Source organism: Callorhinchus milii, unplaced genomic scaffold, assembly GCF_018977255.1.
Source record: "Callorhinchus milii isolate IMCB2004 unplaced genomic scaffold, IMCB_Cmil_1.0 Scaffold13, whole genome shotgun sequence".
Taxonomy (NCBI): Eukaryota; Metazoa; Chordata; class Chondrichthyes; order Chimaeriformes; family Callorhinchidae; genus Callorhinchus; species Callorhinchus milii.
The window spans coordinates 7310820-7336765 of NW_024704754.1; the positions used below are offsets into that span (position 1 = coordinate 7310820).

Genomic DNA, 25946 nt, shown 5'->3' on the forward strand with positions numbered 1-25946 from the left:
GGATGAGGGAAGAAGGACTGCAAAGCAGAATTGAAATGCACAGTGCACCTTTTAGGTAGTTCACAGTGGTTTATGAGGAAGTCGGAATGGCAAATTAACGCAGTTTCCTGGTTGAAGAAAGGCAAATAATGGCAGCTACATATCTGTGGATCTTATAGAAGCTGTGTCTACTCTCGTATCTATATGTATTAGCATACTATGCTTGTCATCCCTCAAATGCCTGCTGTCTTATTTGGAGAAACCCATGAATTAATTTTAAATAGAAAAAATAAGCAATGTTATTTGTTTTAAAAAAGCTTTCAAATATATTGATCTTAGGCACTGGTGAATTTCAACAAACTCAAAATTATAACAACAAAGTAGCTTGTGCAGATCCCTATATATTTATATCTGTTTCACACACCCCACCCCCAATTGTTTTATCATATGTCAATCATGTTTGTGATGGGTGTCATACTACGTCTACAATTACTTGTCTCCTCTGAGATGAGATTGTCAGTACCTTGCAGTTGCTTTCTGGCTGATCAGAGATGTGGGTAACATTTCTAATTTGTAATTTATCTCCCATCTACAATTTATTTAATACATAATTTACAGAGAAAGTGTCTGCCTGACTCAGATTGTATGGTGACATAAAGTTTATGATGTCCGCCTCATGTTTAGAATGTCTAACTTGTCCATTTTCAGCTATTTGAATTGAATTCCCTCTCATTCTCTATCAGGATATGGCAGGACGGAAGAGAGAGTGTTACCTCTTGCTTTTTGTGCTAAATTTCGCCCACAAAATATACAGTCAATTCACTTTATAGTATATTCTGTAGAGCTCTTTGAAACATCTCAATGATGGGATAAGGCACTACATCAAATGCAACGATTATTATCATTATTCTTTCTTTCACATTCAATAGATTACTTCTGTAAATGGATCCTGATTCGAAAAACGTGGACCTTTCGGAAAAATTGGGAACTATTCTAAACATTTCAGAGAGTGAAACAAAAGGGCAGGATGTAACATCTAAGAAGTTGAGTTGCGGTGAATCAGCTGACAGCAGACAGGTGCCTGTGGAGAATAGCACTTTGGGAGCCTGCGGGGATACAGAGAAGCCACAAATTGCTCACGTCAGTTGTGATCAAGAAACAGTAGAAGAACACTTCTATGAGTGCAGAGAATCACTGGAGTCTGATGACTGTGGAACTGCTGAGTGTGTGGAGGGTGCGGCAAGTCTGTCGCCTGAGGATGACATTGAAGTAATGAAAACTAAAAAGCTTGAATTTGATGAAGAATATTTGCGAGAGCTGGAAAAAGATCTACCAGAGGAAGAGAAAAAGGTAATTAATTGGTGGGAACAGCAATCTTGTTACAAGTTTCAACTATGGGCTGTTAGACTTTATCATAAAAAGTCCACTCAGCAGCGTTGTTTCCTGTCCCCATTGATGGACAAGCAAGTCCTGACCACATGAAATCATGAAATTTAGCAGTAAGTAGGAACCCAGTTGTTAGTCGATTGGTGGATCACTTTTCTGGGGATAATAATCCTTCAAAAAAACAATAATAATTTGGTCAATCAATCTATGACTGTTTGTGGGACACTGCTATATTCAATTGCCTGCCACATTTTGCTCACTAATATACAGTAAACTCACTTTACAGTGTATTCTGAGAGAGTGATTGAGAGAGGGGGAGAGCTGTGGGAGAGTGAGAGGGGGAGACAGAGAGAATGTGAGAGGGGGAGACAGGGGAGGAGAGAGAGTGTGAGAGAGAGGTGCACAACTGGCTGCTGCATTTCGCCCACAAAATATACAGTCAATTCACTTTACAGTATATTCTGTGAAGTGATTTGAGACGTCTTAGACACGTGAAAAGCGCTATATTAAATGCAAGGATTATTATTATATATAATGAAATTAGAATCTCATCCTAAACTGCATTAGTTAATTATAATACACAAAATACCTAGTCAGTTCACTTTACAGTATTCACTTAGCAAAGAACCGGACAGGAGAAGAGGAGAAAAAAATTAAGTAGTGAATTGTTATGATCTGGAATGCACTGCCTGAAAGGGTGGTGGAAGCAGATTCAATAATAACTTTCAAAAGGGAATTGGATAGATACTTAAAAAGAAAATAATTGCAAGGCTTTGGGGAAAGAGCGGGAGAGTGAGACTTTCAAAGAGCTGGCACAGGCACGATGGGCCAAATGGCCTCCTTCTGTGCTGCCGGATTCTATGATTCTAGTTTAATCACTTAACAGTATATTCTTTGAAGCGCTTTGAGACGTCTCAACAAAGTGATAAGACTCTATATCAAATGCAAGGATTATTATTATTCGTTGCAGGGTTATTGGTTATTGGTGAAAAGGTATTAAAAATAAAGGTAACAGCTGAATGCGTACATAAAGAGTTATACCTTTATGTTTTTGCCCTGGTCTGTAATGCACTGCTGATGATTTTTGCTCTTTGACAAAATTTACATTACAGAAAAGACAAGATGAAAGTCTGAAGTTAAAAGGAAATGGAAATGAACAGTTTAAAGGAGGAGGTAGGTGTTTTCTCCGAGATTCGTGTAATGGGATCAATTACTTTGAAGGTGTCCATCATACCCAGTGGGTAGTTTAAAAACAGCTTTGCCAATATGTATCTATTAAATTGATCGCTTTACTTAGAGTTTAAGAATTATTTTCAAATAGGTTGTAGTTTGCTGTTCCTTCTTTCCATTCTCTTCCTCCTCTCCAACCCCCCCCCCCCCCCCCTTCAATTTGCAGTTGAGGTACTTTTCAATTTGAGGATCTATTTCTATATTAATCCGGTGTGTGTCATCTGGTAGGAAGGTTTCACAGGCAACACACAAGAGCTAAAGATTAGGGAATCAACTTGTGGAATCAGCAAATCTGTGTTGTTTTTTGAGTGGTTCAATTGTGTATACCCATAATATTTTTTTAAATGTATTGCAAAGTTTAAACACAAACAATATCAGAACAGACACAAGAAACCCACACTATCCTGTCACATGGTTCCCTTTTTATATTGGCTATCTCATTACTTCCCAATTCAATAACACCATTGCGAAAGTTAAAATGGCTTTCTTCCAGAGAACACAACAACTGCTTTTAATAGAGCAGTCGCTTGGCAAGCAAGAGGACCTGATTCAATTCCTGGTTAGGCAAGTTTTCTTACTCCACATGCCTCTATTTACCTAGGAAGGTTTAAGTAGGAAACCAGAAGTAAGTAGGAACCCATTCGTTAGTAAATTGGTAGATCGGTTTTCCAGGTGGAATTGTCCCTTCAAAAAAATAAATTAAAATAAATAAATAATAATTTGGTCACTCAATCCACGAATGTTTGTCTCCACTAACGGCTCCTCCTCCAGCCGCCGCACCATTACGTGTGGCGTCACTCAGGGCTCTGTTTTTGATCCCTTTGAAGCCACTCTGTGACAGGGAGCCAGTGGAGTTTGGCAAGGATCTCTGGCTGTTCAATTTAGGTTTGCATTCATTTCCATTGTACACATTGTGTGATAGACGGCAAGTAAACTGTGTATTTTGCCAATTAGTGCTTATGATACCGTATTAATGATGGGAATGCTCTGAAGTCTTTCAAAAACTGCAGTGGTTTCTTAAAGTACAAACTGAAAGGTGCAGGTTTTTATTGAAGCATAAATATGGATAGCTTTTTTTGATAAAGGATTGAGATCAAATGGTGAAAGTACCACTTATAAGAAACAGCAATTTGGATCAGAGAATGGTTACTGAAAATTGTGTTCTAGATTTAAGCAAGAATTAACTGAAACCATCACGCTCTGCCAAGTTGAGGTTGGATCTTGTTTTGAATAAAGTGAGTTTGTGTTCTCCGGATGAACACCATGCAGATTTTAGCTTCCACCATCTTGTTTGCCAGATCATTTCTAACCAGTCTTTAAAGCTTAGTTTTCTTCTGTGTCACTGGCAGTGGTTTTATTTGAATACATTATGTTTTCTGATCCTCTGTGATAATCTAGTGGATTTCACAAGTGTTTCTCTCTTCTGAAATTCACCTCTATTTAGAAGATATAATTCTAGTTCTTTTTTCGACCTCCTCAGGCCTCTACATATGTTTATATCCTTCTTGAATCTCAAATGTTGAAACTGCCAACTTGTGATGTAATCAAATACTCTTATAAATTTGCTTGTTACAAGAATTGACATTTATTTTACAATCAATTGATGGCAAACAGAGCGTAATTGCTCCAGGATTAAATTGTACCTTTTCACTTGCTCGTGGCCAGTAATCAAAGTATCAAATTCTCCCATTGCCTTGGGGGTACTTGTGCAGGCAACTAGAGAGCAACCTGTGGAATCAAAGATGCTTCTTGCTTCTGTTCGCCTCGCAAGGAGAGACCTTGTTCGATTCTCAGCAGGGCAAAATGTTAGGTGGGATTTAAAGATAGATAAATAAAAGTAGTCACTCACTCCATGACTGTTTATGTGACACTGCTGTGCACAACTGGCTGCGCATTTCACCCATAAAAGACATAGTGTACTTTACAGTATATTCTATGAAAAGCTTTGAGATATCTCAACATTGTGATTAGGCGCTATATCAAATGCAAGAATTATTATAAAGAGATTCCAGAGATTAGCGGCACAGTGTTTGAGGACACGACTATCGATAATTGCCTGGAGGGGTCAAGGATGCTGTGTTGAGGGTGGGTGAGCAGACGAGTGGGGTCTGAGCAGACCAGAGGGGTGAGAACCTAAGCTCGATAACAAAATTATTCTTTTTTGCAGTGGAAAGCAGTGTGAGTTGGGCATAAGTTGACCTAGTTCTGTGTTCACTGCTGTCAAACACAGGGAAGGAGGGAATTCCTACTGTGATTCTACTAAGCCAACTCTGACTACGTGTAAAGTGATTGTATAACTGAAATCACATGTTGCAATGTCCATTAAAATGAGGAGATACATAGTCCAGCTTCAACTAATCACTTATTTGACGTTCTCCCGACGTGAAAGGCGCTATACAAATGTAATCTTGTTGTTATTGTATTTGCTGGGTATGTGCAGTGAAGTCCTGTAGTGTATTGGTTAGAGCACTCACCTTGCAAGCGAGAGTACCTGGGTTTGATTCCTGGGCAGGGATCCTTAGCCAAGTTTCCTTACTCCATGCGCCTGTTTATTCAGTGCCTTGGAACGTCCTCCCGACGTGAAAGGCACTATACAAATGTAATTCAGTGTTGTTATTGCTTGTATGCTCTTTCCTTTGTGTTTGGAGCATTTTGTTGGATTTTTACATCTCAATAAGTGCTTGGGGTTCACCAAACAGTTCTGATGTAAAAATATTAATAATCCTTACATTTGATACAGAGTCTTGCATATGTGGAGTCGTGTAGCTCAGTGGTTAGAGCACTTGCCTCGCAAGCGAGCAGATCCTTGAGTTTGATTTATGGAAGGGCGAAATGTTGGGCAAGTTTCCTTACTCCACACGCCTCTGTTTACCTAACAATAAGTAGCAACCCGGTTGTTAGTTGATTGGCGGATCGCTTTTCCAGGGGTAATAATTCCTTCAAAAATAATAATAAATTGGTCACTTCAATTCCCGACTGTTTGTGGGACACTGCTGTGCGCAATTGGCTACCACATTTCGCCCACAAAATATACAGTCAATTCACTTTACGGTATATTCTGTGAAGCGCTTTGAGACGTCTCGAATACGTGATAAGGAGCAATATCAAATACAAGGATTATTATGTTCACACCATGTCTTCACACACTGACTGTGGGTGTTTAATTGTTCATTCCAGGCTCCAGGCTTACATCATGTATATTTTTGCACATTTGACAATATAAGAATACGCATCTCTTATCACAGACTCATACAGCAAAGAAGGAGGCCATTCAGCCCATTGTGTCCGTGCCAGCTCTTTGAAGAGAGCTATCCAATTCAATTCCACACCCCCGCTCTCTCCCCATAGCCCTGCAAACTTGTCCTACCCAAACGGGACATTCATTTAGTGAGTAATTGACTGAAGAATTTGGCATTGCTTAGGAAGGAGAGAGGTATTGACCCGAGAAACCCCATGTAAGGAATGTATAATTAGGAAAAGCTTGTAGAACCAGAGTATAGAATCTTTGTGATAGAATATAAGAACAGAAGAAATGCTAGATTAAAAAAAGGCCAAGGTTCATCGAGTTCACCTTCTACCTTCCTGGCAGTCGCATGCCTATATATCCCGAACTACCTATATACTATATCCCATAATGATATTTCCTAAAAGAAAACTATCATAGAATGATATCATGGCAAACAAATCCTGTGTTTGAAAGAATCAACACTGTTTCAACCATCTCCTGGTCCACAGGTTCACTCTTCGCTCACTGAAATAGTGTTTACGTAGATTTGTTCTGAATTTACTCCCTTCAATCACAGGCCATGTCCTCTGGTTCTACTATTCTGGATAAGTTGGAACAGCCTGTCCTGATCTATATTGTGTAGCCCCTTTAGAATCCTAAAGACAGCAATCATATTGCCTCAGAATTTTCTCTTTTCCAGCATGATCATGCCCAATTTACTTAGTTGCTCCTCATAGTCCAGTCCTTCCATTCCCTTAATCATTTTGGTTGCCCTCCACTGTATCTTCTCGATGTCTCCAATATCCTTTTTGTACTTCAGCGACCAGAACTGTACAGTGACAGGATTACCCCACTATTTCGGCTGCTATTGATCTTTTGATACATCCCAACATCTGGTTTGCTATACTCACTGCCACAGAGCATTGTTGGGAGAGCTTCAATTTATTGTCAATCGGATTGCCCAGGTCTTTTTCATTTTCCATACATATTATTTTCCTTCTGTTCAAATAATAGTTAATTCCAGAAGTTTTTGTCTCCATGTGAAGTACTTCACATTTCTCTACATTCAATTTCATCTGCCGCCGATCTGCCCAATTTCCAAGTATGTTCAAATCCTCCTGTAATCTATCTTGTTCAGCTTCGCAATCTACCGTCTTCATTAGCTTAGTGTCATCTGCAAATTAGCCACTGTGCTTGCGACTCCTAGTTCCAGATCAGTTATAAAAATATTAAACAAAAGAGGTCCCAAAACAGACCCTTGTGGAACTCCATTGGTAATATGTTCCCAATCTGACGACATTCCCTGTGCCACCACCCTCTGGGTACATCTGGGTAATAGGAGGAGGCCTTTCAGCCCATCATGCCTTGTCCATCATTACTCCTTCTGTTTTCGTAACCCTTCTATTTCACGCACATTGTTGCCCTCCTAATATTATGTGGATTTATGAGACGCAACTAAATTCAGGTTGATGGTAAGTGTTGTTGGAAATATTTCCGATACCCAATTCTGATTCTGCGAGCTTCTGCTCAAACGTTTTGAATTTAAAAAATCCTGAAAACATTCTTTGCTTTGAAAATTATGATGACATTGTTCTTATTGTTTCTGAATATTTTGGAAATTAATGGATGAGAGGAATTATCGTAAGTGAATCTTTAACATGGCAAACAAATCCTGTGGCAACAGCCAAGGCAGCAGTTTTGTTAGATACAAAACCCACAGCAGAGCTTGACCTTTTCATTCATTTATCCTGTGCTTATTTTATGAAAACGAAGTGTCCCGAGATTGGCAATTGGCAATTTGGAAATCCACCTATCTCTTGTGTTGTTTTATTTTCAGAGTACACAGAAGCAGAGACTTCGTACACCAAGGCTCTTGAGGTTTGCCCCGCTTGCTACCAGAAGGACAGATCCATTTTGTATTCCAATAGAGCTGCTGCTAGAATGAAACTGGTAAAGCATTTCATGCATTTCCATAGCATGTTTTTTTTCAGGATTGTCTAGAATCATAGAATCTTGCAGCATAGAAGGAGGCCATTTGCCTGTGCCAGCTCTTTGAAAGAGCTATCCAACTAGTCCCATTCCCCCGCTCTTACTCTATAGCCCTGCATTTTTTTCCTTTTTAAGTAACTATTCAATTCCCTTTTGAAAGCTACTATCGAATGTGCTTCCACCTATTCAGGCAGTGTATTCCAGACCATAGCCCTGGGTAAAATAAATTCTCATCTCCCCTCTGGTTCTTTTGCCAATTATCTTAAGTAAAGGATAAAGGGTCTAGGTAAAGTATTTTTACATACTCTTATAAAAGAATTGAACTGCGCTTTACAAGTAGATTTTTTGGACAACTTCTTTGCTGTTAAGAGTTTTATTAACAATAGTGAAGCAGTTCATGTGTTTGGTGTGCAATGTTTGCAAATTGAAGTCAAAAATTAGTGGGAGCGGCTAAATCTGTTTTTTTAAATTGTTTATGCAGTATTCCTTTTCTTTACAATCTGCTGCAGATTAATGTGCTGTCTCTACAGGCATTTAATTCTGCAGCTCACTGTAACTGTCAGGTGCCCAGTCTCTATTCCACAAGGATTCCTAAAAGCATTTGTTTGCCCAGAAAACCCTTGTGCTAGTTTTAATAATAATAATAATAATCCTTGCATTTGATATAGCGTTTTTCACGTCTTCTAGACGTCCCAAAGCACTTCACAGAATATACTGTAAAGTGAATTGACTGTATATTTGTGGGCGAACGCGGCAGCCAATTGCGCACAGCAATGTCCCACAAACAGTCATGGATTGAAAATGACCAATTTATTATTGTTTTGTTTTTTTGGAGGGATTATTATTTAAATGACCACAAGGGAAAAAAACGGCAATAGTTCCGAAAGAATCTTGATGCTAGGAGAAAATAAAATAAGTTTTCAATTCCTTCACAGAAGGATTTATGAAAAAGTCTGTAAAATCTTTGCAGATCCTTCCCGATCTTTTATTATGTGAAAATAGTGCCACCAATACATTGACCATTTTACTGTTGTCTACTAATAAAAGTCAAGAAACAGGTTGTGGAACCACATATTCTTAGTTGGGTCACATTGACCTAAAAAAAATACAATCTTACTGTTGTGTGTCCAAGTCTGCAAACTGGATTAATTCAGCAATTTGACTGCAATTGTGTTATATCGACTGCAAAGCAAAGGCAGGGATGATTAATAATTAAAATAAAATTACGATGGCAAATGCATACTGCTGGAAATTTTCACATCGCTTTTAGGCGCAGAACTATTGAATGTGGCAAGTCAGATTTAGCTTTTCTGATCTCAATCACTCTCTCGGGAATTGGGAGAGTTCTACACATGTGCAGAGTGTGCAGAGTTCCACAAAGCAGAATCATCAACAGTGTGTTGTTTTCTGGGTTGATGAGGCTGGATTGCTCTTGAGGACATGCCATGTAGATTCTGTACAATAGTTTTGATACATTTCAGGTATTAGGAAAGGAGAAGTAAACATCCTAACAAATAATTAAAGTATTTTAGTGTAGAGTTCCAGAGGGCTGTACTGTACAGGAAAGGTTAATGCAATCCTGAATATATCCTGCAGACTGTAGTAATACAATACGTGTCAGTGTTTCTTTGTGAACCAACCAAACTGAGTCTTCCAGCAACTATTTGAACTCAATATTTTGTGCGATAGAATGCATATTATCCCCATGACCACTTGTACACATTGAGCTCTTAGAGAGCGAGAGAGAGAGAGAGGAGTATCAGGACCAGCGTGAGTCGAGAAGAAAATTGGAATTGTAAGGGACAGACTAAAAAATAGGCTGAGCAAGTGTTCTATCTTGTGTTAGACTTTTTGTTTGACTAACATTTCTGTGTTGTTCTCAATGTTTTTACCTTATTCGTGTGGTTTTCTGTTTCAGGAAAAGAAGGAAGATGCCATCTCTGATTGTACCGAAGGTACGCTTTGTGTTTGTAAGAAAGAAAAATCACATTCCATTAGATTATTCTCAGAATGTAAAGTTTTACATTTAAAAGTGCAGTACTTCTTACTGGTGTTATCAGGAATATTGAATATTTGATGACTAGAGTTTACAGTTTATTTAAAATTCAGTAACTAACTAGTTTTTCACTATTTAAATGGAAGAAAATGTCATTGTATCAGGAGCCACTAGGAGGCATTCGGCATTTGTGGGTTTAGTTGTTTGTTGCAAATCTTTTACATTTCCTACCATGTAAGTCACTGTGAAGATGAAACTGAGCAGTTAAATCAAAGTCAGTGCTGTTATAATATATCTCTTCCATTTCATAGCTATTCAATTAAATCCCAATTACATTCGTGCTATACTGAGGCGGGCTGAGCTGTATCAGCAAACAGAAAAGCTTGATGAAGCGCTGGAAGACTACAAAATGGTTGTAGAGAAAGATCCTTCAGTGGTACAAGCTAGAGAAGCCTGTATGGTAAGTATGTGCTCAATTAGGATTGACAGTCTGTGTTAAAACTTTGCCAGTTCTATCTTTTGGGGCCTTCAGTTCCTACATGTGCACAATAGGCTGCCAAGTTTCGCCCACAAAATACACAGACACTACACTTTACAGTATATTCTATGAAGCGGTTTGAGAAGTCTATAAGACGTAAAAAGCACTATATGAAATGCAAGGATCATTATTATTGTTACATGAAACCGATGTGGGTGTAATTCTCTCCTGCATTTCTTTACTTTGATTTCATTTTCTAGGTACAAAGTGCTGAGTTAATTTTTCCCTGTTGACTTCTTTGTCTAAGTGTTGGTTTTCTTTAGCATCAAGATATGTACACTCCGATCCTGCACAGGCATTTTATCTTTCGCTGAGACTCTAGTCAGTTTGAGCTTTTAGAGTGGATTTTGGAATATTCTGTATATTTGCCAGACTGTCACTGAGACAACATTTCTTTGCTATATTCTCCAGCACAACAGTTTCAGAAGGCAGATTTCCTTTAAAATACCTTTTCCCCTCAACAGTACTGCCATCGCATTATTACATATAACTCAGATTTTTGGCTCAAATTGAAAAATCATTAACAGGCAAGCAATCATCAGAATTTTTACTCGACAGTTTTCAATATCTTGCTGTCCATCTGCTTAAGTAATTTGGCAAACATCTTATCAGCTGGCACACTCATTTTGTTTTGGCAGTTGAAGTGTTGAGGGGTTCCATTGTATATGTTGGGAAGATGAACCCTTTTCTGAATGCAGGCTGGTGTTGCAGGTAACACACTCTTTCAGCCTTGGGACCTTGTTTCCAATTCAATGCAGACATGTGACATAGCAGCATAGAAATGTTCTGCATGTTTGGCCCATTATGTCTGTGCTAATGCTTCCTGCTAAGACCAGTTTGACTTGGTCAGTTCAGGGTTTCATACCTGAAAAATTGAGACAGCAAGCTAGGCTTGTATGGGTTCATTTAACCAGTTTATTGAGGCTCAAATAATTTGGGGACACATTTTCATTATTTTGAGAACTTGAGATGGAGCACACACATCAAATTAGCTTTGATCACAAATTCATTGTGACCTCTGCATTCAACTCAGTTACAGTCACATTAAACATTCTACTAATTTTACATACAAGAAGTCAGAATACTCAAATGTTGATGAACTTTTGATCCTCTAGCTCTCAGCCCAGCTTTGTTTGAAACAATTGCATTACACTGCCTTATTCAACATTCCCTGTTTGGGAAAGTTGCTTATCTGGAACTCTTTTGCAAAGCTGCTTAGGCTTTCTCCCTCCCATATTTCTTTCAAAAACCTAAAGAGACGTTTCTTGACCATGCCTCCGCCCACTTTGGGACACTGCTGTGGGCAATTGGCTGCTGTGTTTCGCCCACTAAATGTACAAGTCAATCTACTTTACACTATATTCTGTGAAGGACTTTGAGATGACAATTTGATAAGGTGCAATATTAAATGCAAGGCTTCTAAATTTCTCCCTGGTCTCTGTGCACTGTTCCTGTTGAAGCTTTTGGTATATATATTTTGTGTTAAAGCTTCTACCTAAAGGTTTATTCATAAAAAGCTGTTTTGCTCCAATAACTGATATGCCACTGCACATTTGTATTAAACAATGAAAACACAAATGTCATAATCTTTGTATATCAAAATGTTGCCTATGCAAGGACACAAATAAGGAGCACAGTTCATGCCAGTACATTCCTTTTTTAGGCTATTTTTAGCCAAGTTATGCTGTACATCAGATTTTGAAATTAAACAGTGACCATGTGTTTCACTGCAATCGTGATTTAAAGCTGTTACCTGATCTTTTTCTAATGTTTTGGTCATGAAACAAAATTTAATTTTGAATGTTAGCTTTCTATTCTGTGTGGTGTCCTTTGCCATACTCGTTATTTCTATACAGTATTTTTATTAGATTTATTTTACTGACTAAATTTTGTGTTTCGGCCACAAAACATACAGTCAATTCACTTTATTGTGAAGCACTTTGAGACTTCTCAAAGATGTGATAAGGCTCTAAATCAACTGCACGGATTATTATTAAATAATTGTTGTCAAGGCTCATTTTTTAAAAAAAAGTATCAGGAGGTGTTAGCGAGGCCAATAAACCTTTCCGGATCAAAAACAGAAATTGCTGGGAGCAGGTGGGAAGTGAGTCAATGTTTCAGGTCCACGGCCTTTCGTCAGAACCCACCTTTCCAGATGTTTAATTAACAGAAAAACATTAATTTTTTCAGTGATTTTTGTTTTTTTTCAAAGTTGCTGAAATTAATGTCTCAGTAGTTTGATTTTTGATGGTAATAATAATCCTTGCATTTGATATAGCGCCTTATCAAGTCGTTGAGATGTCTCAAAGCGCTTCATAGAATATGCTGTAAAGTGTAGTGACTGTATATTTTGTGGTTGAAATGCAGCAGCCAGTTCTGCACCTCTCTCACACTCTCTCTCTCTCTCCCCTCCGCCCTCTCACATTTTCTCTGTCTCCCTTCTCAATCACTGTCTCACACAGTCTCTCTCTCTCATTCCCCCTTATCTCTCCCTCAAACACAAACTCTCTCCTCCTCCCACCCCCCATCTTTTGCTTCCTCCCCCCTCTCCCCTCTCATAAGAACATTAAAAAATGCTAGATGAAAAAAGACCGAGGTCTGTCTAGTTTGCCTTCCAACTTCCTGACAGTCACATGCACATATGTCTCAAACTACCCATGTTCTATATCCCATAATGTTATTTTGTAAAAGAAACCTACCGTCTCCCTAGGGAGTCTGTTCCACGGGATCACTAGTCGCTCACTAAATTACTGTTTGCGTAGATTGTTCTGAATTTACCCCACTTCAATCGCAGGCCGAGTCCTCTGGTTTTACTATTCTGGACAAGTTGAAACAGACTGTCATGATTTCTACATTGTCTAGCTCCCTTTAGAATCTTAAAAAACAGCAATCATGTTGCCTCTTACATTTTTTTCCCCCAGCGTAAACGTGCCCAATATACTTAGTCATTCCTCATAGTCCATTCCCTCAGTCGTTTTCGTTACCCTCCTCTGTATCTTCTCGATTTCTCCAAAAATCCTTTTTGCACTGCGATGACCAGAACTGTACACAAGTACGGTCTCACTAATGATTTATAAGTGGCAGGATTACCCCACTATTTCGGCTGCTATTGATCTTTTGATACATCCCAACATCTGGTTTGCTATACTCACTGCCACAGAACATTGTTGGGAGAGCTTCAATTTATTGTCAATCAGGACCCCCAGGTCCTTTTCACTTTCCCTACATATTATTTTCCTTCCGTTCAAATAATAGTCCCTTGCAGGATTTTCTGTCCCCATGTAAAGTACTTTACATTTCTCCACATTGAATTTCATCTGCCACCAATTTGCCCAATTCCAATTCCCAAGTATGTTCAAATCCTCCTGTAACCTATCTTGTTCAGCTTCACAATCTACCACCTTCATTAGCTTAGTGTCACCTGCAATCTTAGCCAGTGTGCTTGCGACTCCTAGTTCCAGATCATTTATAAAAATATCAAACAAAAGAGGTCCCAAAACAGACTCTTGTAGGACTCCACTGGTAACATTTTCCCAATCTGATGACATTCCCTGTACCACCACCCTCTGGGTTCTTCCTGGCAACCAGATACGTATCCATTGTAATATACTTCCACTGATTCCCACTTTCTTTACTTTCAGTACCAGTCTCTCAAGAACTGTATCAATGACCTTATTGAAATCCAGATGTACAACATCCACAGCCTTACCCTTATCAAGCTCCCTTGTCACACCATCAAAGAAACCCAGTAAATTAGATTGGCAAGACCTTCCCTTCATGAACCCATATTGGCTATCATTTATGATTTTATTTCTGTCCAGGTGCTCCATGATTTTATAATAAGTCTCCATAATTTTACCCACAATGGACGTCAAATTTACTGGTCTGTAGTTTACTTCACTTTTGTTACGTTTCTTAAAAATAGGAGTAACATCTCCTTTCTCCAGTCCCTCTCCAGTTTTCAGTGATTTTTGAAAGATTTGTGCCAGTTTTTCTTTTTCCCTTAGTTCCTTAAGGATCTATTTAAAGGCATCTCGGATGACATTTATCCGGCTGCTGAGATTTATTTACCTTAAGTTTGCACAGCTGTTTGGTGACCATGCTGTGAGAGACATGAATGGTGTCGCAACTTTCCTCTGTGACATCCTTGCATTCTCTTTCCAGATTAGATAGGCTACCTATCTCCTCCTTGGTAAAGACTGATACAAAAAAACTTATTTAGCAACCTGAGACGGTTCTATCACCCTTATATGTACACTTATGATATGGCTCTCTCCCCCTCGCAATGTACTGGGTGGCCTCTGTGTTGAATCCTCACTAATGAATGCAAGTTCCTATAACTAGGTGTAACTTGACTAATGAATTCTTCAACGTTGATAGGTACTACCAATTACTATTTAAATTAAAGCAAATTGGGAAGCTTCAGACAATCAGAAGTTTATTTTACACTTCTGTGACCTAGGCTGAACCTGTTTGTGTATTCCCTCCTTTGGTTCACACAGAAAGCTCAAGAAAGCAGTTAAGTTAGCTCAACAGAATTTTATTGTTGCTTCAATGGAATCCACAACCCTCAGCATTAAATCTTAAACGACACAATAAATATCAACAAACACAACTCTGAGATAACAAACATTAATCAACCTTAAATTACACACGCCAGCAGCCACTTGTAATAAAGTTGTGAATGTAAAAGAACCAATGTCTGACTATTGCTCATCAATAGTCAGAGTATGTACAAAATAGTGACCCCGGGCACATGGCGCTCGTTCTGTCATGGGCGTTGAGCCCCTACCGGAATGAAGTAATTGGTGCCTTAGGGTCAATCAGCTCTTCCCCTCAGTTGCCCAATAGGAAACAAATTACACTTCCAATCCCTCATTTGCATATTAGAATGGTAATTACCGCCAAATTGTTGCAATCGACACTTAAGTCAAACTTATTGGCACCATAAATATCAAAAATGTTAAATACATTTAAAAATGCATTTAAAAAATGTATTTAAAGTTCTACTCAATATATTTAAACAACAGACAGGCATAGAAAACAAAAGGGGTGACCATGACAAGCCTGTGCAGCATTATTTGTCATGTTCTCTCCTGAACCCATCTTCAGTGGCCCTATTCCATTACTTGTTTTTCTTTTACTTAATGTAACTAAATAAATCTTTCTGTTATTATCCTTCACATCTCTTGCCATGTTCAATTCAAAGCTTTCTTTGCCATTCTGATGCCTTTTTTGTAGTCCTGGCATGCCTACTGGTATTGAATCTGACTTAATTCTGTGCCATTTTCCTTCATGGCCTTAAATGTCTTTTTTTCCTCTTTTAAGATTTGCTTTGTAGCCCTGTCCAACCAGGCAGGAGCGCCTTTAAGCTTGGTACCTTTGTTCCATTGCCTTCATTATCACCTCCTTGAAGGAACTCCATAGGTTCGTCCACTCTCATTGCCATATTTAAGCCTGTCAGGCCCACTCCAACTAGACTTCTCAAGCACACAAAGTCAGTTCTCTTGAAATTTGGCAGTTTGGGATTTTTTTTATAACCTCATCAATTCTTGTGATTGCATTGTGATCGCTGTTGCCTATTGCTTTTCCAACCTTTATGTTGGAGATTTGGTCATCTCTGTCATTCATTATCAAATCCAAGATGTTATCTCCCCTTGTTGTCTATTTTACAAACTGATTCATAAAACAGTCGTCGTTTAACTCTTAACCAGTAGACACATTATTATCCCAATCAATTTCGAGTAAGTTAAAATTTCCAAATACTATGATTGGTCCCTTGCTAGTTGCATTCCTTATCTCACCCTACAGTTCCAGATCAAGGCTTTCACCCTGGCTTGGGGGTCTATAGCAAACCCCCTGTAATAGCTTATCTCTGTTACCATCTTTTAATTCTACCCAAAGTGATTTTGTGTCTGCCCTTTCCTTTTCCATATCTTCTCTCACTTGTGTTTCAATAATGGAGCTTGTATATAGTGCCACACCACCTTCTCTTCTGATACAGTCCCTCCTAAACAGTTTATAACCTTCCAGATGAGTATCCCATTGATTGGATTCATGTCAGAATGACGGAGGGTCGTGGACCCGAAACGTTGACTTACTTTCCTTTCTCTATAGATGCTGCTTGACCTGCTGAGTGTTCCCAGCAACTTCTGTTTTTGTCTCTAGACCAATGCCTTAGCCACGCATTGGTCTGCCTAATTACCCTCTTGTCTTTCCTCACTAGCAAGTGGTACAGGTAGTATTTCAGAAAATACTACACTTGAAGTCTTTCCCTTTAGCTTCCTTCCTAATGCTCTAAATTTAGCATAAAGCATGAAGGATTTCTCAATCCCTCTCTTCCAATCAGCTGCGTGGTTCATTATCTGCACAGTGGTTGCTAAGGACGCGGTAGTTAAGAGATGCGTTTGCCTTCCTGACAGACTGTAGTAATGGCCTGTATTATTTCCGCTCTCCGCACTGCGGCTCCTGTTGCTGCCATGGGAGGATGTTCACTAGGGAGGAAGGGAGCAGAAGTTGGAATGTTGGAAATGATCTCGTTGGAAAAATCACACGCCAGGCCGGATGGCTGACAACAACAACTTTGCATTTATATAGCACCGCTCATGCAGGGTAGCAACCCAGAGCGCTTGACAGTGGTGGAGAAGGTCTCCGAGCCAGGAGTACCTTAGTAAAGTGTGTGTTTGCAGGGAAAGGGGAATTACCAGCAAAACCTGTATGACTTAACCTGACATTGGAATTTCTCAAAACACGTGTTGGGGTGGCAAGCAAATGCAGCGTTGATAATTGAGTACCTTTTTGTTCACCGGAAGGGGTGAATAACATTTACTTAGCAAGTCAGGTGGTTAATACAAACTAGAAGCATTGCTGTGGACTTGAGACATTTGATGCATAGCTTTTTCTGGCAGATTTAATTTCTTTAATAGTAATCGTAATTCTGACTGTCAGTTTCGTTCACTAACCTTGTTTCAAACCAAAACTAACTTCTGAGCTTCGACGAGGGAATTTACTTGACACAACTTACTTTCATGCATTCATGGGTGTGCTCAGATTAGGTAACCAGAAGTAAGGCCGCATTCATTTTGCAACAGAATTAAAATTGCTGCTCATTCCAGAGGAGGGCCATGCAAGTTTTATTAGGTATTGCGGCTAAAAGCACTTAGCTGCCTGTAGAGAGCCAGTTTGAATGAAAGCGTCTTACTTAAGATGAAGATGTTTGCACTTGCAGTGTCCTAGATACAATACCATGGTTACAAGCACATGTCCATCCAAATTGATTGATTGCCGTGTTCCAAGATACAGTCAAACCCCTTTTACAGGACGCTTTGGCCCCTTTCGAACGTGGATATACCATTGGTCCCCAGTATGCAAGTGCAGTAAGCTTCCTCCACATATCTAACCATATAGATCTACTTTACTAAAATCTGATCACACACCAGAAAACAAAGCGACTGACAATCCATTAATTGTGAGTTAATGGATATCAGAACGTCTAATATTCCATAAGATAAAGGAGCAGGAGTAGACCATTCAGCCCCTCGAGCCTGCCCCGCCATTTAATAAGATCACGGCTGATCTTCTAACCTAATTCCATTTACCAGCCATATCCCCATATCCCTTAATCCCTCTATTCTTTAGAAATCTATCAACCTCAGTCTTGAATATGTTCATATGAACATCCGCAGCCTTCTGGGGTAGAGAATTCCACAAATTCACTACCCTCTGAGTGAAGAAATGTTTCCTCAACTCAGTTTGAAAAGGCTGACCCTTAATCTTGAGACTATGACTCCTAGTTTTAGATTCTCCAACCAGGGGAAACAGTCTTACAGCATCTACCCTGTCAAGACCTTTAAGAATCTTGTAAGTTTCTATAAGATTACCTTTAATTCTTCTATATTCTAGAGAATATAGGCCTAGTTTACTCAACCTCTCCTCATAAGTCAACCCCCTCATCCCAGGAACCAACCTAGTGAATCTACGCTGCACCCCCTCTAAGGCGAGTATGTCCTTTCTTAAAGCCCATCATGTCCTGAGCTCCTAATCTAGGCTGACCCTCAATACAATATTGGGATGTGCTGCATTATTTCTCCACAATTGTCTGTAGGCTGCCTGGAATGATGGATACAATAATGAGTCTATTATATATGTTGATGTAGTTGATTTACCACATGCCATTTCAGAAACAAATCAGGCTGTAAATGGGTGGAAATGTACTGCATCAATTGACTCCCAATGCAAAATGGGGTGGTGTGTTACTTTTTATTTGGCAGAATGTAGAATTGGATTATTAGGTGTCCTGATATCAGGACGTATAACACCAAATCAAAGGGTACAAATATTTTGCTGAATGACAGTCATCTTATTCCATAGACCGTGACACTGCAAACAGATTATATTGCTATCCACAGGGCTGATCTACAGCACATTGTGTGCCAATAAAGGGGCTAAACTATTGCCGTTAATTACTCAGCTGGTCCTAGTCCTAGAATTATTATTTTTTTGCTTTTGAACAAACTGCAGAGGGGAAAGTACAAGATTTGTGGGTATCTTTTTTTAAAAAAAATTTGCAGTAGAATTTAGGTGAAGACGTACAAATTTAAAATGATCCAAAGAGGAAGAATCTAAATTTCTAGCCATTTGTTGAACACCGTTCACTGCTGAACTGTACCGTGTGTAGTTGTGTCCTGATAACATTGTTACCAGAACCCAACTACAAAAAAATAATAAATTGGTCACTTCAATTCACGACTGTTTGTGGGACACTGCTGTGTGCAATTGGCTGCCGTGTTTCGCCCACAAAATATACAGTCAATTCACTTTACAGTATATTCTGTGAAGTGCTTTGAGACGTCTCGAAGACGTGATGAGGCACTATATCAAATGCAAGGATTATTATTATTAAAGAAGAAGAGCTCATTCGTAGATTTGCTGATCTAGATATGATTTGGAAGAAAAATATTGGTCTTTATCAGACAGAACATAATCCAAAAGCAGAAACATTTTTTGGAATCAAATCAACCGGACAAAGTAAAATAAACACAATCACTGTGCTAGTGAATGAGGATGTCAAGCTGAGTTTTGTTGCATGCATGGTTATTATTTCATTCTCCACAATAAGACTTTAGATTTAGAGGAGAGAATACCACCAATGTTATGTGTTGACTACTTGTTATATTGCTTTAATTTCTGATATTGCTAATTATGACCAGTTCTGTGCTGTACCCAACCTGTACCCAAATATAACTTGGCCAGCAAGGTTGCTTAAAGTCACAGGATTTGGAAGGAGATTTAGTAGGTAATTATGTCATTAGATACTATTAAACTCTCTGATAGATGAAATCAGACTGCGTGTGGTCAACTTAAGTGATTCTCAGGTTATTTACTGAATGTTGTAAAGTTTATTTTGTCATTTACTAACTCTTTTCCTCTGTAGCGATTGCCACAACAGATTGAAGAGAGAAATGAGAAAATGAAGGAGGAAATGATGGGTAAGCATTTTTTTGTGTCTGGTGTAAACGGTCAGCAATGAAGTTTGTATTTAAAATAAGATAAGGCAGAGATTAAGAGGAGCAATTAGGGAGAGAAAATATCAATGCAATTTTCTACTTCTGGCACCTAATGTGTGATATATAGCACTACCTAAATATAGTCTAAAGCTACCTGTGTCTCAACTCTTAACATCAAATACGATAATCCATTGTTGCAGCAGGAATGCACTTCCTACTCATTGTTATACAGCCTTTCTGATATTGCTAATTTTGCTTTACCCAACCTAAATCCAACAATAACTTGGCCGACTGTTAAAGTTAATTTTACTTGAGACCCTCCAGGTGAGGTCAGATAACTCAGTATACCAGTAAATGTTGGGCAAGTTTCCTTACTCCACACACCTCTGTTTATCCAGCAGTAAATGGGAACCCGGTTGTTAGTCGATTGGTGGATCACTTTTCTGGGGATGATAATACCTTCAAAGAATAATAATAATAAATTGGTCACTTCAATCCATAACTGTTTGTGGGGCGCTGCTGTGCGCAATTCGCTGCAGCATTTTGCGCATAAAATATACAGTCAATTCACTTTACAGTATATTCTATATCAAATGTAACTATTATTAAATAGAATCTTTTGCTTAGGTCATTACAGAACTAGTAATAAAGTAAAGTAAATGTGTAATGCAAACTCTGTTAGAATGGCTGAAATTCTTTGATCTACGCTACAATTGGTTCCCAACCATGAAAATGCAACGTTATTTTGTGATGACTTTATACCCTCTCTCACAGCTTGCAATGTGGTTCTGACTTGACCGTTATCTGTCGATGGTTATTTTATCCTTTATTTGTGCTTTATTGGATTAATGTGTATATTATTCAAAATAATAAGATGATGGAATGAGTAAAAATCTGTAATTTTATCTTGCGTTTAGCTAATTTTGAACCCCTCAATTAAGTTACTTTGTTATTCCTGTCTTCGACGATTCATAATTGTGTGTGCATTTCCATTTCACAGCTTAGGTAGTGTTTCAATGGCAAGATAATTGAGATTTAGTCAGCTAAGGAAGTAATTAGCCTGGTGGGTTGATGAGCAGTATTCTTTTCAATTGATGTAATATCAAATTCTCTACACATTCTACATATGAAAATCCAAGACCCTGAAATATATACTGTGCTTTTAAATTTTATCATTCCAAGAGACTTCCTCAGAGCTCTGTTCTACCTCACTCAAGAAGCTGAAAACCAAGGCTTCTCGTTAATATTTGACTTGTTAAACGATGCATTTAGATTGAACTTGAGTTTGGTTTGGTGAGAAGGCATGACTTGCTGTTTGCTTGTGTGTCATTATTATCAGATCTGATGATCATTTATGCAGGTCGCTTTCTTTATCTGAGACACAAGTTATATAGTAGATCACAGTTATAACATGTTGCATTATGGGTCTGCTTATAGGAAGATTGGGATGTGAACCCAATTATTTGCTTTCCCCCACAAAATGTGATGTGAAGAGCAAGAACTGATTTTGCCGATGACTTAATGGCTTGGAAATTGGCTATTTTGCCTGCCTACACAGTAAGTAATGGCTGCCGTCTTGGTTATCAGTTTGCTGTGTAGAAACTGACCTCAGGGCTGACCTGATAACCTGAATGCAGCCATTTTGACTTTGCACGCACAGGCTGGCGTTTTGAAAAGTGTCCAAAGTTTAAATTTTTTGTCACTTACGAGCTCTTTTTTTCTTGTAGGAAAACTGAAAGATCTCGGCAACATGATTCTTCGACCATTTGGTCTGTCAAGTGACAACTTCCAGTTAAATAAGGATCCCAACTCTGGCTCTTACTCTGTCAATTTTGTTCAAAATCCAAACAATAATGATAGGTAACGGGTTTGTCTCGTAACAGGCCCAACCCAAGAGTTTCCTGGAGAAAAAGTGTTTTTATTTTGCAGGCTGGTAAGAAATTCAGAGTGGCTATGTTTCAATAAGATGTTCATTTACAGTTAGAAGCTGCACTTGTTTTACCGCACTTAAACTGCCATTGTTGTGTCCAATGACCAGTAATGAAGCCATTACATTTATTTTGTGACTACACCTGAATAAGTACTAAAGCAAACATAACACTTCCATGCTTAGAAGCAGATATGTTACGACATTGATCTCACAAACAGCAGTTAAAAGGTGCCGTGTGACCATTGTATATATATATTGTTTGCTGTGATTTTTTGATATCTGCAAATACTGCTGTTTGTTTACCTGTGTAATATTAATCATGCTGGGTTATCATTAATACCAATGCCTTACTCTCTCTGAGTAAAAAAAACAAAGCTAAAATGAGAATATATGAATAAGTAAGAGCATTCTGGAAATAAAAATGTAATTGTAATTCCTTCTGTTAATTACTGTTGTTGCCCAGCTGATTACTCACTCCTGGTCTCTGCGAACGCATTTTGGCTGCAGCCCCGACCCCCTCCCTCTGAAAATGTTCCCCCACACTATGATACTCCCACTCTGTCCTTCTCTCCCATCACCCTCCTCGCCTTCTCGGTCTTCTGAATCCCGCCATTACCTCCCTCTGCTCCAGACTGGCTTCCTCTGCCAGGCCCATCGTAGCTGCCGGCGTTGGTTGTCCCAGAGCAGCCACCGCAACTGTCCCATCGCCCAACTGCCTCCGAAAGGCAAACACCTCTTCCCCCTCCCTAATTCCATGCCCTGTCCAACACTCCCCCACCCTCAAACTCCACAGTCATCTCTCCCCCACGACCCCAAATTCTCTGTATGCCAGTCCCTCCTTTATCCCCCCCCCCACCAGCAAACCCATCCGCATTTCCCTCCAAAATGTTTGCTCCCTCTCCAATAAAGCTCTTCTTACCATGACTTCATACTGGATGAGCACATTGATATTCTTTGGCTTACAGAAACCTGGCTCTTCCCCGGTGATCCTGTCCCCCTCGTCGAAGCCTCCCCACCTGCCTACACATTTCACCACACCCCCCCTAGAGGCCAAAAACAACACACAGTTACTGTTCTCCACCATCCATCACCTCCTCCGTGCACCCCCTCAAGCTCCCTCTGACCTCACATCAAACGCCAAGTCTGAAGAGGTCCTAGACTTCTTCACATCAACGATTGAAAACATATACTTGGCTGTATCGTCCTTGCCCCTCCTCCCTCCCTCTCAACACAATCACCCGCATGAAGTTCACTACCTGCTGCCTCAACCCCCTCCCACCCAGCTGCTGGTAATCCAACACCCCCTCCTCTTTCCCCCTGTTCGCCGACACGGTCAAGCAGTTTCTCTCAGGCTCTGTTCTACACCACCTTAAAACCGCTGTTATTATAGCCCTACTCAAAAAACCCACCTTCAATCCCTCTAATCTCTCACACTACCGTCCCATTTCCAACCTACCCTTCCTTGCCAAAGTCCTGGAACGCTTTGTTCCAGGTCAACTTTGGTCACACCTCTCCCAACCGCCTGCACTTCATCTCAGCAAATGGTTTCTCCTCCTGCCCCCACCCGGTCACCTGTTGGGTACCCTAGGGCTCCATCCTTGGCCCTCTTCTTTTCCTTACTATATGCTCCCTCTGGGCGATGTCGTCCGCAAACACAGGGTAAACTTCCACATGTATGCAGATGTCACACAAATCTACTTTGCCTCCTCCAGCTGTAGCTCCAGGTCCGCTGATGTTCTATTAGCTTGTCTGGCGGACATCAACGTGTCTGGCAGACGTGGAGTCCTGTAGCTCAGTGGTTAGAGTACTCACCTCGGAAGCGAGACACCTAGGCGAAACCTTGGGCAAGTTTCCTTAATGCACACGCCTGATAATAATCCCTCAAGAAAAAAAATAATAATTTGGTCACTCAATCCATGACTGTTTGTGGGACACTGCTGTGGGCAATTGGCTGCTGCAGATCGCCCACAAATATGCAGTTTACAGTATATTCTGTGAAGCGCTTTGAGACATCTAGAAGACGTGAAAAGTGCTACATCAAATGCAAGGATTATTATTATTATCAGGGCCTGAATGAGTGCAAATTTCCTGCAGCTGAATGTGGACAAGACGGAAGCCATACTTCTTGGCTCCCGTCAACGCCTTCACTCCTGCAGATCTGAACTCAATCTAGGCGTCCGGTTCGACCCCCAGCTGTCCTTCCTTCCTCTCATTCAGTCCCTAACCAGGACCACCTTTCTCCACCTCCACATTACCTTCCTCCAATTAAACCTTACTCCAAATGCAGCTGAAACCCTCGTGCATGTGTTTGTCACCTCCCGCCTGGATTACTCTAAAACGCACTCCTCGCCACTCTTCCCCAGCTCCACTATTCACAAAATCCAGCTCATTCAGAACTCTTGCCGTCCACATACTGACCCGGACCAAACTCCATACCCACATCTCACCAGTTCTAGCCAGGCTGCACTGGCTCCCCATCACTGAAGGGATCGACTTCAAGATCCTCACACTCGTGTTCAAATCCCTTCACTCTTTGGCACCTCCCTACCTCTCCAACCTCCTCACTCCCCAGTCCATCACCCGGCACCTCCGCTCCACGGTCGCACCGGCCTCCTGCTTGTCCCTCACACCCTCCACTCCACCATTGGAGGTCGCACTTTCAGCCACTGTGCCCCGAAACTCTGGATCACTCTCCCTCAATCCTTCTGTCAAGCCCCCTCGCTCCCCTTTTTGAAGTCCCACCTTTCTTTTCGCCCGTGCTTACAGTCACTACCTCCATCACCACCCCCCCACCCCCCATTAACATTAAACAAAGATAAAAAACAATAGCACTTCATTGCTACAATCTAGGAGAAATTCTATGAAACCCCCCTCCCATAGAACCGTGTATGGTTGAAACAGATGAGGAGACAAAGTAACACTGATTGAAATATTCAGTTAACCAAAAACATGTAATTTCTCCTTGATCATTGTTGGCTGCTGTCCAATTAGGGACATGAATTTAGACTTATGGCCTTTTAAAGAGAAAAACACACCTACTGTTGTCTTGCCACACTTCCAATTCTCTCCTCCCCATACCATTAATCTCTCTTCTCCCCCATAGATTCTAGCTATTTACCCATTTTGTTACAAAACTGCTTCATTCCACTCACCCAACATCCTGGCTCAGAGAGGAAATCTTGTCGACGTTGTTTGGATTACATAGGAACATTGGAATGTAAAGATTGAGACTAATGTGGTCTGTCTGGCCTATCCCAAAGATTTAAAAAAAGATAGTTTGCAACAAGTTCTTGCAGTGCTTCCAACCGTGCCAACTTGAGTTGAGGCTTGCCCTAATCAGACCAGTCCCAGTTGACTGCTTCAGAATCTGCTGCTCTATTATCACACCTTGTTTTTTTGTGTGTTGAGTGACATATTCTGAGGAGAAACTGCCTCTTACAGTACCTACCTCGCTTGTCTTTCATCACCACTCAGAGCATTGAGGTGAAGCCCATTCTCACCACAGAAAAGGGTCTGATCTCAGCTTTGATTTTTGTGAGACTGGATTGTACTGAAAGAAGGCTTATCCAACGAGAGTTTGAGTGGAGTTACAAAGGGTTAGCCCGAGACATCTGTATATCCACAAGATCTGCTATTTACAATTATTTTGAAACAAGATTCATTATTATAATTTGAGCTAATTTATGGTGCAGTTTTTTTGGTTCATTTGAATTTTAGTTAGTGTTAAACATCTTAAATAATGCTTGTCCTTTGGTGGGTTGAGCAACGAGACACTGAATTAGTTGTGCATCAATCTTCACACAATCTGACCAAACTAACTTCTAACTTTGTGGAGCAACCATTCTCATTGATACCATCTGACAAACCTTTTAATGTGCAAGGTTTGCCCTATTTCTGAGTGATATGAAACTTGAAGAGAGCTATCTTATGCTGAGGTATTGCAGTCCCAATTGAGGTGTGAAGACACTGGAGAAATCACTTCATACTTACAGTGGTTAGTGTAGGTTTGTAGATTGATTGTAACCTCTATGGACAACAATGGAAGTTGCTTTTCCAAAGTTTACTTTATAACTTACAACTAGATTTCTTCCCGAGAAAGAGAGGAAATTGCCGTTGCCAATCCTCATTGAGCAGGAAAACTCACAGCATAACTCCATAGGGAACCA

General features: G+C 39.9%; 1 protein-coding gene across 1 annotated transcript; it reads left to right on the plus strand.

The window, feature by feature from the left end:
* Positions 1 to 908: 908 nt before the first annotated feature.
* ttc1 (tetratricopeptide repeat domain 1) lies at positions 909 to 22224 on the plus strand (the record flags this gene model as incomplete). Its single annotated transcript, NM_001292302.1, is given in 7 exon segments — positions 909 to 1329; positions 2478 to 2538; positions 7659 to 7771; positions 9729 to 9765; positions 10118 to 10266; positions 19778 to 19832; positions 21578 to 22224. Coding segments are annotated over 7 exon segments (960 nt in total). The 3' UTR covers positions 21715 to 22224.
* Between the last annotated feature and the right edge of the window lie 3722 nt (positions 22225 to 25946).